The 15,003-nt window shown below is 41.7% G+C and overlaps 1 protein-coding gene across 2 annotated transcripts in view; it reads right to left on the minus strand.

The window, feature by feature from the left end:
- Window positions 1-6,810: 6,810 nt before the first annotated feature.
- The window catches only part of TGM5 (transglutaminase 5), a 59,184-nt gene continuing 50,991 nt past the window's right edge, over window positions 6,811-15,003 (minus strand). Inside the window, exons 8-11 of one of the 2 annotated variants that reach the window (XM_069105695.1) lie at window positions 11,934-12,287; window positions 10,204-10,364; window positions 8,293-8,426; window positions 6,811-7,814 (exon numbers count right to left, since the gene is read on the minus strand). In XM_069105695.1, the coding sequence (XP_068961796.1) occupies window positions 7,661-7,814; window positions 8,293-8,426; window positions 10,204-10,364; window positions 11,934-12,287 (803 nt within the window). In that variant the 3' untranslated portion in view covers window positions 6,811-7,660. The remainder of the gene's footprint in view (window positions 7,815-8,292; window positions 8,427-10,203; window positions 10,365-11,933; window positions 12,288-15,003) is intronic. The other variant, XM_069105694.1, reaches the window with a different exon arrangement.

Here is a 15,003-nt window from a genome sequence, read left to right on the forward strand (position 1 = left end):
ATCTATCTATCTATCTATCTATCTATCTATCTATCTATCTATCTATCTACCTATCTATAGCACATAACTCCTAGTGATTGCTATGAGGACAATTGAATCAAGCATCTGTACCACCTGACTGCTGCCTTTGCCAGTAAAGTTGCCAGCACCCTTATATAGGGGACAGCTCCAAAAGGGAGCTCACTGTTTGGATAAACAGCCTAGGCTGGATCTGATTCCACATCATCATTGCTTGCTTACTATCACGATTCAATCAATCAACAAAAAACTCTGTTTTGCATCTGCTGCCCTGCCCTGTTTCAACTCCAAAGAACAAACTGCTCTAGCACTGGGTATCCTCTGATGTCTTCTCCCTTTCCTACCCTCCCACCCCACCTGCCAGCTTACCTGCCTCTTTTTCTGTGTTGTTTTCCTTTAAGACTGTAAGGTCCCAGAGAATAGAGCACCAGCCCTGGAGTCAATTGCCTTGTCTTCCTCAAAAAAAAAAGATTGTAAGGTCCTTGAGGGCAGGTGATGTCTTTCTTTTTATTAACTGTGTCTCCAGCTCTTAGCACAGTTTCTGGAACATAGTAGAACTTAATAAATATTTATTGGATTATTGGGGTGTATGGAGTGCTCTGGGAGGACTAGCACCTCTGGGTGTGAAGGCTTGTCCAACTCTTTTCAGGTCTGCTCATCCACATTTGGTGTCCATCTTCACCCAACTCTCACCTGTGTCTCCAAGAAGCTGTAGCATGTGCAGTGACCACACTCTAGTAAAACTGTCTTGGCAGACAGGCTAAACCAGGTTGAGGTAACTGACTGGTGTCAAACCCCTTGGTGAGTTAGGAGGGTGTCTAACTCAAGCATGTGAAGACTTCTGGTGGAATGGGCAGATGAGAACAATTTGTTCCCATGGCCATGAAGGTGGCTGAAGCGGGTGCTGTGGAGCTTAGAGTTTGGTCAGACCTGGAAGATGCCAAGATCATCCACTGCATCCTGGGCCATCATCAGTTTTCTTGTCTTTTGTCTTGCCACAGAACTTTGATGACTCTGGAAGAGAGAGTGAGGCTGATGACTTTGTGCAACTGTGCCTCACTTCAAATCTGATTCACAAGTCAAGACATCACCCATGATACCTTTGGTCCTCTTCACCATAAAGGACAAACAACAATTGGATTATTGAATAAAAAGTATTTATTAAGGGCCTACTATGTGCCAGAAACACCATGCTAGGTCCTGGGGAAACAATAAAACTGAAATAATCCTGTCCATTGGCTCTGAAGCAACACAACTTCCCTCTTCCCCCTCTGCTCCATCCCCAAAACACCACAATGCTGACCCAAAAGGAAGAGAACCAGGACTAAATAATGCAGCCACCATGCTCACATGGCCTCTTTCAGCCTCTACCAGCCTCTTTTGTACATACTATCTATAGATACCCCACACACAATCAAGTATGGTTTGGCTTTCTGTGGAACTTAGTCTACACCACTGGGATGGTGGAGGTTCTTATTCCAATTTAGTGTATTTAATTCTCCACCAACACTACCCTGGGCTCAGAGGAATCAAAAAAGAAAACAGCCCTGTCAAGAATTAGATTAGAATTAGAAGCACGACCTTCCAGCTGCTCCTGCTTCCACCTTCCCCAATCCATGTAAAAAGGGGACTCTAAACAAACTTTGGAGCTGCAGAACCCACAAAATGACACTGAGAAGCTAACCTCCCACTGAGGACAGCCCAGCAGGCCAGCAGGAATCAGCCAGCGCAGCACCCTGGGAGCCGAGCCCAGCCCCACGCCGAGGCTTTAGCCCCAGGGTGGGCCTGACCAGCCGCCAACTAAAGGGACTCCAGATCAGCAGCAGCTGTGGCCGTTTCCAGATTTATCAACACATAGATGCAATGGACAAGACAAAGGTTTATGGTGGGAGAATGCAGTAGCTGCCCTTGTCAAAAGACATCTTCCCATCAGCTGGGTTTTCAGGAATACCCTAGAAGAAGCCCAGAACTTTGATGATGCTGTTCAAAGATTGTCAGAGACTCCTCTTATTACAAATGTTTATTGTATCATTGGAGGCGTGTCTGACTGGGAAGGGGCAGTCATCTCAAGGAACAGAGTTGGCCCTGTGGATATTTGGCTTAATCATAATCCAGAGAGAGAGTGGTTCCTAGTACAGACAAACTAGACCACTGGAAGCCATGCCCTCCGAGTGATCGCCGAAGAATACCTGCCATTAAGGCTATAAATGAAACTGGACAGGCAAATATCAACTTGGAAAAGCTTTATGAGATTTTGACCATATTCTGAATCAAAAAACAGTTTATACTACAATAATGAGTGCAGCAGACCCAGACAAGTACACAACTCGAATCAGAAACCCAAATGAAAGTTGTGAGTAAAACCAAAAAAAGAATTAAAAAAAAAAAAAGAAAACAGTCCCGGTAGCAGAACAGTTTATAAGAGGTGCTGTCTGTGAGGCAGGCAGTCACACAGGATAAAGAAGACCATAATATCTAGTTCTCCACATCCACCAAACCCTCTGAACAACAGCGGCCTTTTAAATTTTTTTTGTTTAATTTTTCAAATGCTTTATTAACTTGTGATTTACATCATTCATTTCTGCCAGATTTTGAGTTACAAATTTTCTCCCCGTTTTTCCCCTACCCACTGCCCCAAAATAGCAATCACACAGGATATCCCCTCCTCTAATCTGCTCTCTCCCATATCTTCTCCCATACCCCCTTCAACTTTTCCATTAGGGCATGGTGGATCTCTATGCCCCAGTGCCTGTATATCTTATTTCCCAATTACATGTAAAATAGTATTAATAATAGTATATATATGTATATATATATATAATTTTAAACATTTGATTTTAAAATTTTGAGTTCCAGATTCATTCCCTTCCTCCCTTGTAACCCAGCCTCATTGGGAAGATAAGAAGTTCAGTATAGGTTGTGCATGTGTAGCTAATGCAAAACATTAACATAGTAGATATATTGTAAAAGACTGACTATATTTCCCTCCCTCCTATCCTACCTCCCACTTGTTCTATTCTCTACTTTGATCCAGTCTCTTTTCAAAAGTAGGTGCTTACAACTTCCCTCCCCCCAGGCTGCCCTCCCTTCCATCATCCCCCCTCTCATCCCCTTCCTCCCCTATTCTCCTGTAGGGTGAGATACCCTATTTAGTTTGTATTTCATTCCCTCTCTGAATCAAATTCAATGAGAATAAGGCTGACCCATTCCCTTTTGCCTTCCTATTCTTCCCTTCCATTGTAACCATTTTCCCTTGCCTCTTCTAAATGAGATAATTTACCCCATTCTGTCTCTCCCAATCTCCTCTCATTATATTTCTTTCTCACCTCTTAATTTCACCTTTTAAGTATCATTGCTTCCCATTAAACTGGTCCTGTGCCCTCTATCTATGTATACCTGTAAACATATATACACACATTCACATATGTATTCATATACCCATATACCCTCCAATATAGCCATATATATATATATTTCTATTCCCTTTAACTATTTTCATACTGAGAAAGTTTCATCAGTTACAATTATCATTTTTCCATGTAGCAATGTTAATAGTTCAACTTTGATAAGTGGCTTCTGATTTCTTTTCCCTGTTTACCTTCTCAAGCTTCTCTTGCTTCTTGTATCTGAATGTCAAATTTTCTATTCAACTCTGGTTTTTTCATCAAGAATGCTTGAAAGTCCTCTGTTCCACTGAATGACCATATTTTCCCCTGAAACATGATACTTAGTTTTGCTGGGTAGGTGATTCTTGGTTTTAATCCCAGCTCCTTTGACCTCCAGGATATCATATTGCAAGCCCTTTGATCCCTCAGTGTAGAAGCTACCAGGTCCTGTGTTATCTTGATTGTGTTTCCACAATATTCAAATTGTTTCTTCCTGGCTGCTTGTAATATTCTCTCCTTGATCTGGGAATCCTGGAACCTGGCTATAATATTCCTAGGAGTTTTCTTTTGGGGATCTTTTTCAGGAGGTGATCAGTGGATTCTTTCAACCTCTATTTTACCTTCGGGTTCTAAAACATCAGGGCAATTTTCCTTGAGAATTTCTTGGAGGATGATTTCTAGGTTCTTTCTTTGATCCTGGCTTTCAGGTAGTCCAATAATTTTTAAATTATCTCTCCTGGATCTATTTTCCAGGTGAGTGGTTTTTCCTATGAGATATTTCACATTGCCTTCTATTCTTTCATTTGTTTGAATCTGTTTAACAGCATCTTGATTTCTTTTAATGGCACTAGCTTCCCTTTGGTCCATTCTAAATCTGAGGGAATGAGTCTCCTCAGTGAGCTTTTTAGATTCTTTTTCCATCTGGCAAATTCAGCTTTTTAAGGTATTCCTCTCCTCATTGCCTTTTTGAGCCTCTTTTGCCATTTGAGTTAGTCTGTTTTTTAAGGTGTGATTTTCCTCAGTCAGGCTGTTGACTCTCCTTTCATAATTTTCTTGCATCGTTCTCATTTCTCTTCCCAATTTTTCCTCCACTTCTCTTATCTGCTTCTTAAAGTCCTCTTTGGCCTCTAACCAGCTGGTATTTTCCTTTGAAGCTTTTGGTGTAGGAGTTCTGACTTCACTGTCTTCCTTCTGTTCCATGCTTTGATCCTTTTTGTCCCCAAAATAGGAGTCTAATGTTGGATTCTTCTGTTTGTTTTGCTTCCTTTGCCTAGTCATGTCACTCCTCAGTCACTTGACCCCTGAGCTTTTTGCCACAGTAGGACTCTGCCACCAGACAGGGGAGCTTCCGTCCCAAATGCTGGTGTTTTCTCAGCTGCTGGAGGTATTAGTTGGGTGCCCTCTCTGAAACCTCCACATGCTCTGGCAAGCTGTTCACACACCCCAGGACCTCCACCCTAGACTGCAATCCAGATCCAAGTAGGTTAAAGCAAGAGTGATTACCCCTCAGACTGGTCGCTTGGTCCCTCTAACAGTCTGCAGGCCAGGAACTGAAGCTGCCATGTGGTGCCCACTGCCCCAAGGCATCTCAGCAGCTTCTCGCCCTGGGGGCAGAAGCCAGGAACTACCAACTACTGGTCCCAATGTCCACATTGCACTGACCTCTCACTTTGTCCTTCACATCTTTGTGTTGATAATTCTGGAAATGGCCACAGCTGCTGGTGATCTGGAGTCCCTCCAGCCAGTAGTTGGTCAGGCCCGCCCTGAGGCTAAAACCTCCAGCTCACTTGGGCCTGGGCTCGGCTCCCAGAGCACTGCGCTGGCCAATTCCTGCTGGCCTCCAATGGTGGCCTTTCTAATTTCTGGAACCTTTAAATATCCTGCAGAACTGCTATTCTGCAATTTTCTGGATTATTCTTGAGGATTCACATAGAATGATGCTACAAAGGTCTCATTGAAGGAAATGGAGGACAGAAAAGTTAGAGGAATCATAGTCATCATAATAGCCTGATTTGCCAAGTGTTATATAAATATTATGCCATTTTATTCTTGCAAAAACCCTGGAAGGTAGGTACTATTATTATCCTTATTTTACAGATAAGGTAACTGAGGGAGAGGTTAAGTGACTTGCCTAGTGACACCCAGTGAGTAAGTGTCCAAAACTAGTTTTATACTCACATCTGGTCTGACTCCAGATCTAGAATTCCAACCACTAAGCCACTTATTTGCCTCATATAATCTTTATTGCTGATCCTTCATATCACAAATTTAGAATGGGAACAAACTTGGAAGTCAAGCAGTCTAATTCTCTTGTTTTATGGAGATACAAATTGAGACCCTGAGAGGTGAAATGATTTGCTAAACCAACATTATACAGACAGGAAGTAGCAGGGCTAGCATTCAGACTCTAAGTCTTTTACTACAAATCCAGGGCTCTTTCCACTGAACCATGTTGGCATGGTACTATTTCTGTTTAGTCATTTTTAGTCATGTCCAAATTTTCATGACCCCATTTTTAGGTTTTCTTGGCAAAGATACTGGAATGGGTTGCCATTTCTTTCTCCAGCTCATTTTCCAGATGAGGAAACTGAGGCAAACAGGATTAAGTAATTTGCCTAGTCACACAGCTAGTAAGTTTCTGAGGCTGGATTTGAACTCAGGTCCTTCTGAGTCCAGGCTGGGTGCTCTATCCACTGTGTCATGGACACTGTCCTCAAACACCTGAATGAATGGTTGTCATGGGGAAAAGGGAAAATATTTATTCTGCCTGGTCCTAGAGTGAGGATTCTTTATTTTATTTGTGTCATGGATCCCTTTGGCAGTCTGATGAAGCCCTTCTTAGATTAACATTTTAAAATGAATAAAATAAAACATAATTACAAAGGAAATTGATTATATTGAAAGTTACAGAAATATATATTTTTTAAGACCAAGTTCATGTATATTAAGAACCCCTGTTGTAGAGGGCAGAAGTGGGCAATTATATAGGAAGACAGATTTTGGCTTTATATGATGCCAAATTTCCCAGCAACAAGGATTATCTAAAAGCTAGCCTTGGGATTAAGAAGCATCCCATTCCTGAATGACTCTAACAGGTGGCTGAGTAACCATAACTTGGATACTGTTGAGGGGAAGGGTTTGTTTCTATGTTTCTATTAAACTGCTCCTCATGGAGTGGGGGGGGGGGATGGAGAAGAGAATGGTAAAAAGAAATTGCATTAGGTATAGTAGCGTCAATGTCAGGACACCGTCCACTGAGATGATAGGCAATCTTTAAGGTGAATTATTAACATGAGCTTCCTCTGAGTAGACCAACACAATGTCTTGCAACTGGAAGGACTCAATAAATACTACACGAGTGAATGAATGATCAGATGAAAGTTTAAATGCTCGTTGTTTTTTTGGGGGGTGGGAAGGAGCTGCTCCTACAATCATCTTTCCCAAGACCTTGTTTTCTCATCATAGCCTCTCCTGTTTCTCTTTCTTCCCCTGGCCAGGAATTCCTTGCTGTGTTTTGCTTGCTTTACAATGATTAATGGTAAGTTTAAAAGCAGAGTAGCCCAGGGTAGTCTGTGGCTATGTTCCTCTATTGGATGTCCCACTGGATTTACTCAAGAACTCAGGTGAGTCCTAGGGCCCATTTATGACTGAGATTTTTAAAATTTCAATTTAGTGGCATCCCACTAATTTTCTATAGCCTCTACCTTGTGTTCAGGGAGCAAAAACAAGAAGATAAGCCTGGAAGTAAAATAGCATACAGGGTGCAGTTTTAAGATCTTCACGCACGAAGACTTTTGGGACGCTCTGCATTGGTGCAATCTGGAAAGCATTTACAAAGGATGAAGGAGATGAGCTGGGAGTGGTTGGGATAGAGAACACAAAAGAAGAAATACAATAACAATGTTTATTGGTAGGGGATTGTCCACTATAAAAGGTGAAGCTGCTCAGGTCCTCTTATTTTCCACCTGGCCACCAGGGGAGCCAAATTACAACGAAGTTCCCATTGGTCTTCCTTCTCAATCCAGGTGCATGCCCTGCAGTGCCCACTTGGACAGGTTGTAACAAGGGCACCGAGGGCCGTTAGACGGATGTGCAAATGGCAAAAGCAAGATATCCAGAGTCTGCATCACCCTCTGGCTGCTCAGAAGAGGCCCGTGTGTTTCTTAGGGAAAGGTGGTGGTCAGTTGTTGAACTTTAACCTCTGCAACATTGAAACTCAGAAGCATCGTGAGATAAACAGCTCCCCCACAGAGGTTTTATAATTCAGGGGCAACGTTCACATTCTTGTATCCTTTGATATCCTTAAATCTGTTGCTCTTCAGATTGGCTTGGATCTGCCTCTGGCCGCTCTTGAAGGGGACAGTTTTAACAGTGACTCTGGCTTTACTTTTGGACTTGAGGGTTCCAGTACTAAGGCAAAGAATGGAAAATGTCAGCAAAAGTCTCTTCATTCTGATTCCCCATAAGCCCCTTCTTCATCTTCTTTTAAAAAAAATGTTTTATTGGTGCTACTTAATAAAACCCCATCACTGTCATGTCTTAAGGATTCCCCCCTCCCCCCACATATACACACACATATAATTTCCCCCTTGTAGGATAGAGTCTTCCCTTGTAAAAAAAAAAATAATTGCAGTCTAACAAATCTAGTTCACCACTTTTCTGCCTAGATGTGGGAGGTACGCTTTATCATTAGTCCTTTAAAGTCTCCATGGGCCACTTCATTGATCAGAGTTCTGAAAGATCCAAGTCCCTTCTCATTCTACTCTCTGCTCTCATCTTTCTGTAGGGCAATCAGAGCCCCTACCCTGAGAATTAGAGTCTTCCAAACAGTGTTGGTATTGGAAATACCTGCCTCTAGAACAGGGGACTAGGGACTCCCTTCACTTACATGATCTTCATCTGTTTCTTGAACAGGCCACTGCCTTCCACAGTCAGCACGCAATCTCCTACTTCCTCTGAGAGAGGATTTTCAAATGTCACTTGTATGGAAAGTATCTGACCCACAATGGCTTCTCCCAGAACCTGAACAAAGAAACCAAAATGCTGATTGTAGGGGAGATCATGAAAGAAAAGAAGTGCATCTGAAGAGCTCCCTATCAAGCTAATTTCCTGAAGAGATGGGATTCATAGTCAAATAGTTCAGAGTACAGGAAAGAATCAGAGGAGTCAGAGGACCAAAACTCAGATTTCTCCACCTAGGGCCAGATCCAGCTGGGAAGTAGTTAGGAGGGCTACAAGGTTTTTAACATATAATTTAAATGGCCGGCAATTTTCAAGTTAAATTTTTACCTTGTTTTGTGTTGGACCTGCGATGGTATATAGAACTTTCTCTACTAATAAAGACCAATAACTCCTCTGTAATTATCCAGTATAATCTCAAGAGCAGTTTCGGGGCACCAAGAGGTTAAATAACTTCCCCATAACCACATAGCAAGAGTATGACCGACATAGGAGCTGGACCTGGGTCTTCCTAAACCAGTCCCCCTACTCACTACATCATACTGGCTCTCTAGTTTTTATTTTCTTCCTTCCTTCCTTCCTTCCTTCCTTCCTTCCTTCCTTCCTTCCTTCCTTCCTTCCTTCCTTCCTTCCTTTCTTTCTTTCTTTCTTTGTTTCTTTCTTTCTTTCTTTCTTTCTTTCTTTCTTTCTTTCTTTCTTTCTTTCTTTCTTTCTTTCTTTCTTTCCTTCCTTCCTTCCTTCCTTCCTTCCTCCTTCCCTCCCTTTTTCTCTCATTTTCAATTCATATTTATTTTGTAGTTCAGTCATGCCCAATTCTTCATGACCCCATTTTGGGATTTTCTTCACCAAGATACTAGAGTGGTTTGCCATTTCCCTTCTCTACTCGTTTTGCACATAAGGAAACTGAGGCAAACAGGGTTAAGTGGTTTGCCCAGGGTCACACAGCGTAACTGTGTGAGACCAGATTTAAACTCAGGAAGATGAGTCTTCCTAACTTTAGGTGAGGCACTCTATTCACTTTATCACCTAGCTGCCTTTTTTTTCTTTTCTTTCCTTTTCTGAGGCAATTGGGGTTAAGTGACTTGCACACAGCTAGTATGTGTCAAGTGTCTGAGGCTGGATTTGCATGCAGGTTCTCCTGACTCCAGGTGGGTGCTCTATCCATTGTGCAACCCTTGTCCATTATTTTCATAAGTATAAACAATCAGGGCAGCTAGGTGGCACAGTGAATAGAGTGCCAGGCCTGAAGACAGGAAGACTCATCTTCCTCAGTTCAAATCTGGCCTTAGACACTTTGTGTGACCCTGGGCAAGTCACTTAACCCATTTGCCTCAGTTTCCTCATCTGTAAAATGAGATGGAGAAGGAAATGGCAGACCACTCCAATATCTTTGCCAAGAAAATCCAAAATTGGGGTCACAAAGAGTTAGTCACAACTGAAAAATGACTGAAAAACAACAAAACAGGCAATAAATCAAGTTCTGATGTGTAGCATTTGTTGATTTCTGAGGTATAAAATGCTTACCCTGAAAATTTAACAATCAGCTCTTGATAGTTAGAGCTGGCTCTAACCCCCCTCCTCTTCCCCCCCCCCCCTGCTTATATGTGTACATGTTATTTTTTTCTTAATGGAAATTGTATTTTGAAAGCAGGGACTGATTAGTTTTTGTCTTTCCCTAGCCTAGGCAGTGGTAGAAGCTGAATTAATTGGTTGATTGTAACCAGGGACAGTGGGAGAGACAAAGGATCCCCACCTAAGTAGTGATATGTCTGCTCTCCCTTAGGCAGGCTCCACCCTCACTGTGTCTCTCTCCCAAAATGCATGTTAGGCCTTTCCCTACATCAATTTCAATGCTTGGGAGTTCCAAGGTGATGATCTTGTCGACCAGGAACTTCTCTGAACTGTTCATCTCTTCTCCCAGGGCACTGATCCGGATCAGCTTGTCTGGTGACAGAAACTGGCTGTACTGGGAATAGGGGATTGTGCCAGGATACATCTTCCCTAAAGGGAAAGAAGACAAAGGCATAGTGAGAGCATCTTAGGGCCTGCATGGGACCAGAAATGGACTGGCTCAGGGACAAAGTAGTACTTTCCAGTGTGCCTCTTTTCTGGGGGGTTGCACAAGAGTATTGGCATCTCTGGGGTTAGGGACTCCTTGGCTAAAATTATAACACATCTTTTTTTACCCAATGTAAGCCTGGCTAAGCATGCTGATATTGCGTTGTACCATCCCACTGAAGTAGGATCGCCCCTGCAGAAATCAGTCAGGTCTGGCAATTTGTGGGCATAACCTTTTCCATATTCCTGAAGCTGTGGTCCAAATAGTATTGGCCTATTCTGCCACCCTCAAAATCCTGTCAAATGCCCTGGCATAATTAAAATTTGCTCAGTCGAGTTTGTGGACCATAGATTTAGAGCTAAAAGGGACCTTAGGAATCAACTAGTCTAACCTTTTGATTTTATGCTATATAGTATATCAATTATAATTGATATAATATACTATAATTGTATAATAAAACATAAAATATAAATCTATAATATATGATATTATGATATAATAAATACAATAGAAAGATATGATATGATATGATAAATAGTATTCTATTCTATTCTCTTATGGTATCTTTGTTGTTGTTATAGTAGGTCTTATTAAGTTATATAACATAATTTAAAATTCAGTTTTTTGAGACTAGGTCTCCTTACCTTAGCCAGGCTAGAATTGCAATGATAGATCCTCATGGGCTTACTCCCACTGCTATATATATGGCCTATATGATTTCAAATTCTGATTGGTTGTCCTTCTTTAGACAGCCAGGTGCCCTTCTGTTCTGGGGAGCTCGGTGCTGGACTTAGTGTAGATGGTTAGCTGGGAGTGTGCTGGTAAATATTTACCACAGAAAGGGGTTTAAAATGTATAGTGGACACACTTTTAACTTTAATCTTCAGTATTAGCAATTTTTCCATCACTTTCTTCAATCTAGACAATCAACAAAACAATAAATCAAGACCTGATAGGTAATGCTTGCTAATTTCTGAGGTGTAAATGCTAAAAATTTAACAATCACCTTTTTTTAATTTTATTTTTTGGCAAGGCAATTGGGGTTAGGTGATTGCCCAGGGTCACACAGCTAGTGTCAAGTGTCTGAGATCAGATTTGAACTCAGGTCCTCCTGACTCCAGGGTCGATGTTCTATCTGCTGTACCACCTAGTTGTCCCCAATAATCACCTCTTAATCTGAGGTGGCACTCCCACCAAATTTCCTTTTTAATGGATCTACTAGCCTCAGCCTCTAGGATAAGCAGGATGGCAGGTACATGCCATCATGCCCAGCCTTCCTCCTCATTTTATTGATGAGGGATGCTTGAGGCTTAGAAATAGTTAATAACTTGTCCCAGGTCACATAGAGAGTAAGTGTCTGAACCGAACTTTGGACTCTCCAAATTCAGTAATCTTTCCACTCTATCACATCTCCCTGGAAGTCCTCAGTACTTGCTTAACACAGTACCTTAAATGTTTGATAGATGCTTGGTGAGCAGAATTGAACTGAATTTGACCTTGCATACACATACCTTCATGGGGCATTAGAGCAATGAACGCTGTGTCTTGCCAGAACACAGGCAGGGGACTGCCATCATGGAGCAAGGACTGGGCACTCAGGTTCAGCTTAAGGTCTTTGAACTTTAGAACCAAGTTGAAAGTCTGTAGAACAAAATTAATGTCCAGGCCCATGTAGGTAGGGTCAACCAGCTTGAATTTCACGCTCACATCCTTTGGCCCATGGGGAGAAATCTGGTGCGGGTTTCCCTCTTCTGTTATTGTAAAGGGCTCTACAGGATTGGGATGTTCTCTGTGACTGTCTGGAGGTCTTCTGGACTGCACTTTCTGAAGAGCTTTCAGAAATGCCTCTCGTTCCTGGACTGAGCCTAGATCAAAAGGGAACAGGACCCAGACGTTTAGTTATGAGGTTTAGAGTTGGGAGAGGTAGTTCAGGTGTTCAGGTAGTTCAGGTAGAATCAGAAAGGATTCACTTGGACAATTTTCTCCCAACCAAGGGGAGCTTTGTTGATGCAAAAGCAGCACGAGTCTCCCAGCCAGAAAGCTAAGTGAGACCCAAATATTTGGGGGAGTTCTGCTTATATAGAGGTTTCAGAATGGCGATGTAGTTTCAGAGGGTTTTATGGAGGTTAAAGATGAAGAACAGGATGAGGAAGATGGATGGCAGGATAGAAGACAAGATAAAGGAGATAGGGGAAATGTTATGACCCAGGATGGGGGAAGACAAGACATTTTACAGTTCAGGATAAGGGGGAAGTTTGATGGTATTTCAAGATAAGGGAAAGAGACTTTAGGATGTCTTCAGATTAGAGAACAAACTAGGTGCTTCACAAAGTACTGGAAAAGCAACTCAACCCTTTGGGCACTGTTTGTATCCTCATCATTTAGATTGGGTTGGTCTGGGGGAAATAATTACTGCTATTACTGGGGGAAAAAAATTAGGCCCTTCCCACTTCCCAATACCAGAAAAATCTCTGATAAGGTTATTAAAGCAGAGAGTGACTTTAAAAGAACTGAACACTGCAAAAAGTATTACTCATTAACTAGGCAATATATGGGACAGTTAGGTGGTGTAGTGGAGATAGCACTGGTCTCGGAACTTCCTAGACCAGAGGTGAGGAATTTGTGACCTAGAGGCCACATGTGGCCCTCTAGGTCCTCAAGTACAGCCCTTTGGCTGAATCCAAACTTAGGATTTGTTCTGTAAAGTTTGGATTCTGTCAAAGGGCCGCACTTGAGGACCTAGAAGGCCACATGTAGCCTCAAGGCTGCAGGTTCTCCACCCCTAAACTAGACTTATCTTCATGAATTAAAATCCAGTCTCAGACACATATTAGCTTTGTGACCCTGGACAAGTCACTTAACCCTGTTTGCCTCAGTTCCTCCTTTGTAAAATGAACAGGAGAAGGAAATGGCAAGCCACTCCAAGTTCTTTGCCAAGAAAATCCAAAAATGGGGTCATGAAGAGTTGGACACAATAAAAAATGACTTAACATTAACAACTAGCTTGTATATGAATATGTAGGATGTGCCAAATTGTAGAGTTATATATAACATGTCTTTATTTTTTCTAGATAGTTCCTTTATAAATTGGTTTTGGTTACTTATTAAATCGTCATTAAATAACCTAATTAATCTTCATTTCTATTTTAATTATCTTGTATATTATACCATCATAGATCTAGAATTGGAAGGTACCTCAGAAGCAGGGGTATGTTGATAAATATTTAACAAACAGCTCTCTAGAAAAAAAAAGTATACAAGACATACTTTTAAGTTTAATCTGCATAATTAACATCACTCTCAAGTCTAGAGAATCAACAAAACAACAGATCAAACCCTGGTTTGTAAGCATTTTCTAATTTCTGAGGTGTAAATGCTCACACTGAATATTTAACAATCTAATAGCCTCTTGGGAGTTTGGAAGGAGCTGCACAGAGGTCACTGAATCAGACCCCCAACCTCACTCCATCCCCTCCCCTAATTTTACAGATGAGAAAACATAGCATAGAATGAGAGATCTAGGCTGGGACTCAGAACTAGAAGTGATCTTTCTAAATGGATGGCCATTTAGTCCATCCCCCTCATTTAACAGATACAGGAAGGGAGGCCCAGGGATGGCAGGTGACTTGGCCAGAGTAAGAATCAAAGGTGGGAACTGAAGCATCCAGGTCCTATCAGCTCCAGTTGTTCAGTCGTATCTGACTTTTGTGACCTCATTTTTGGTGTTTTCTTGGCAAACATACTGGAGTGGTTTGACATTTCCTTTTCTAGCTCATTTTATAGGAATTGAAGAAATTGAGGCAAAGAGGGTTAAGTGATTTGCCTAGGGTCACACAGTTAGTAAGTGTTTGAGACCAGATTTGAACTCAGGTCCTCCTGACTCCAGCATTGGTGCTCTATCTACTGCATCACCTAGCTGTCCCCCATTTAAAAAAAAAGGTTTTTTTAAGGCAATGGGGTTGTGACTTGCCTAGGGTCACACAGCTAGTAAGTGTATGAGGCCATATTTGAACTGTAGACCCCTCCCCAAACCATGTTGAACCTCCTAGACCTGAGAAAGGCCTAAAACTTGGATCGACCAACCAGGAAAGACATTTTGGTCCACTCTGAGCTTAACCTACCTTAATGCTTTGCGTGCTCTTGCATAACAGACATGCTTTGTTCTCTGAGTGAACCCAAAATGCCCCTTCCTGAATCAGCAACTACAAGGCCAGATGAAGCTGACCAGGAACATTCTTCTGTTTATGATTACCAAGGACAAGGCACCTTGAACCAGATACTATCTTGAAAAATGAGACTTTTCTTATGTTTGTATTTTATGGACATATGCTATGTTTTGTTATATTGTGTTATGTTAATGACAGAAAAAACACAGATATCCTGTATCTATAATTTCAATGGACACTTTAACACTTCTCCTATCTTATTGTATTTACAACCTATACAACTAAGAAAATTCCTTTCTCATATTATGGTTAACATATATGGAGACTATAATTTTTGCTGACATAGGCATCCTGAGACAGGAAGGGAGGGAGGGATAAGAGGGAATTGCTCTGAAGATATAAGGTCTCTTTTGTC

Source organism: Petaurus breviceps, unplaced genomic scaffold, assembly GCF_028583685.1.
Source record: "Petaurus breviceps papuanus isolate PSGF00001 unplaced genomic scaffold, PetGlider_PUasm1.0 77, whole genome shotgun sequence".
Lineage (NCBI taxonomy): Eukaryota > Metazoa > Chordata > Mammalia > Diprotodontia > Petauridae > Petaurus > Petaurus breviceps.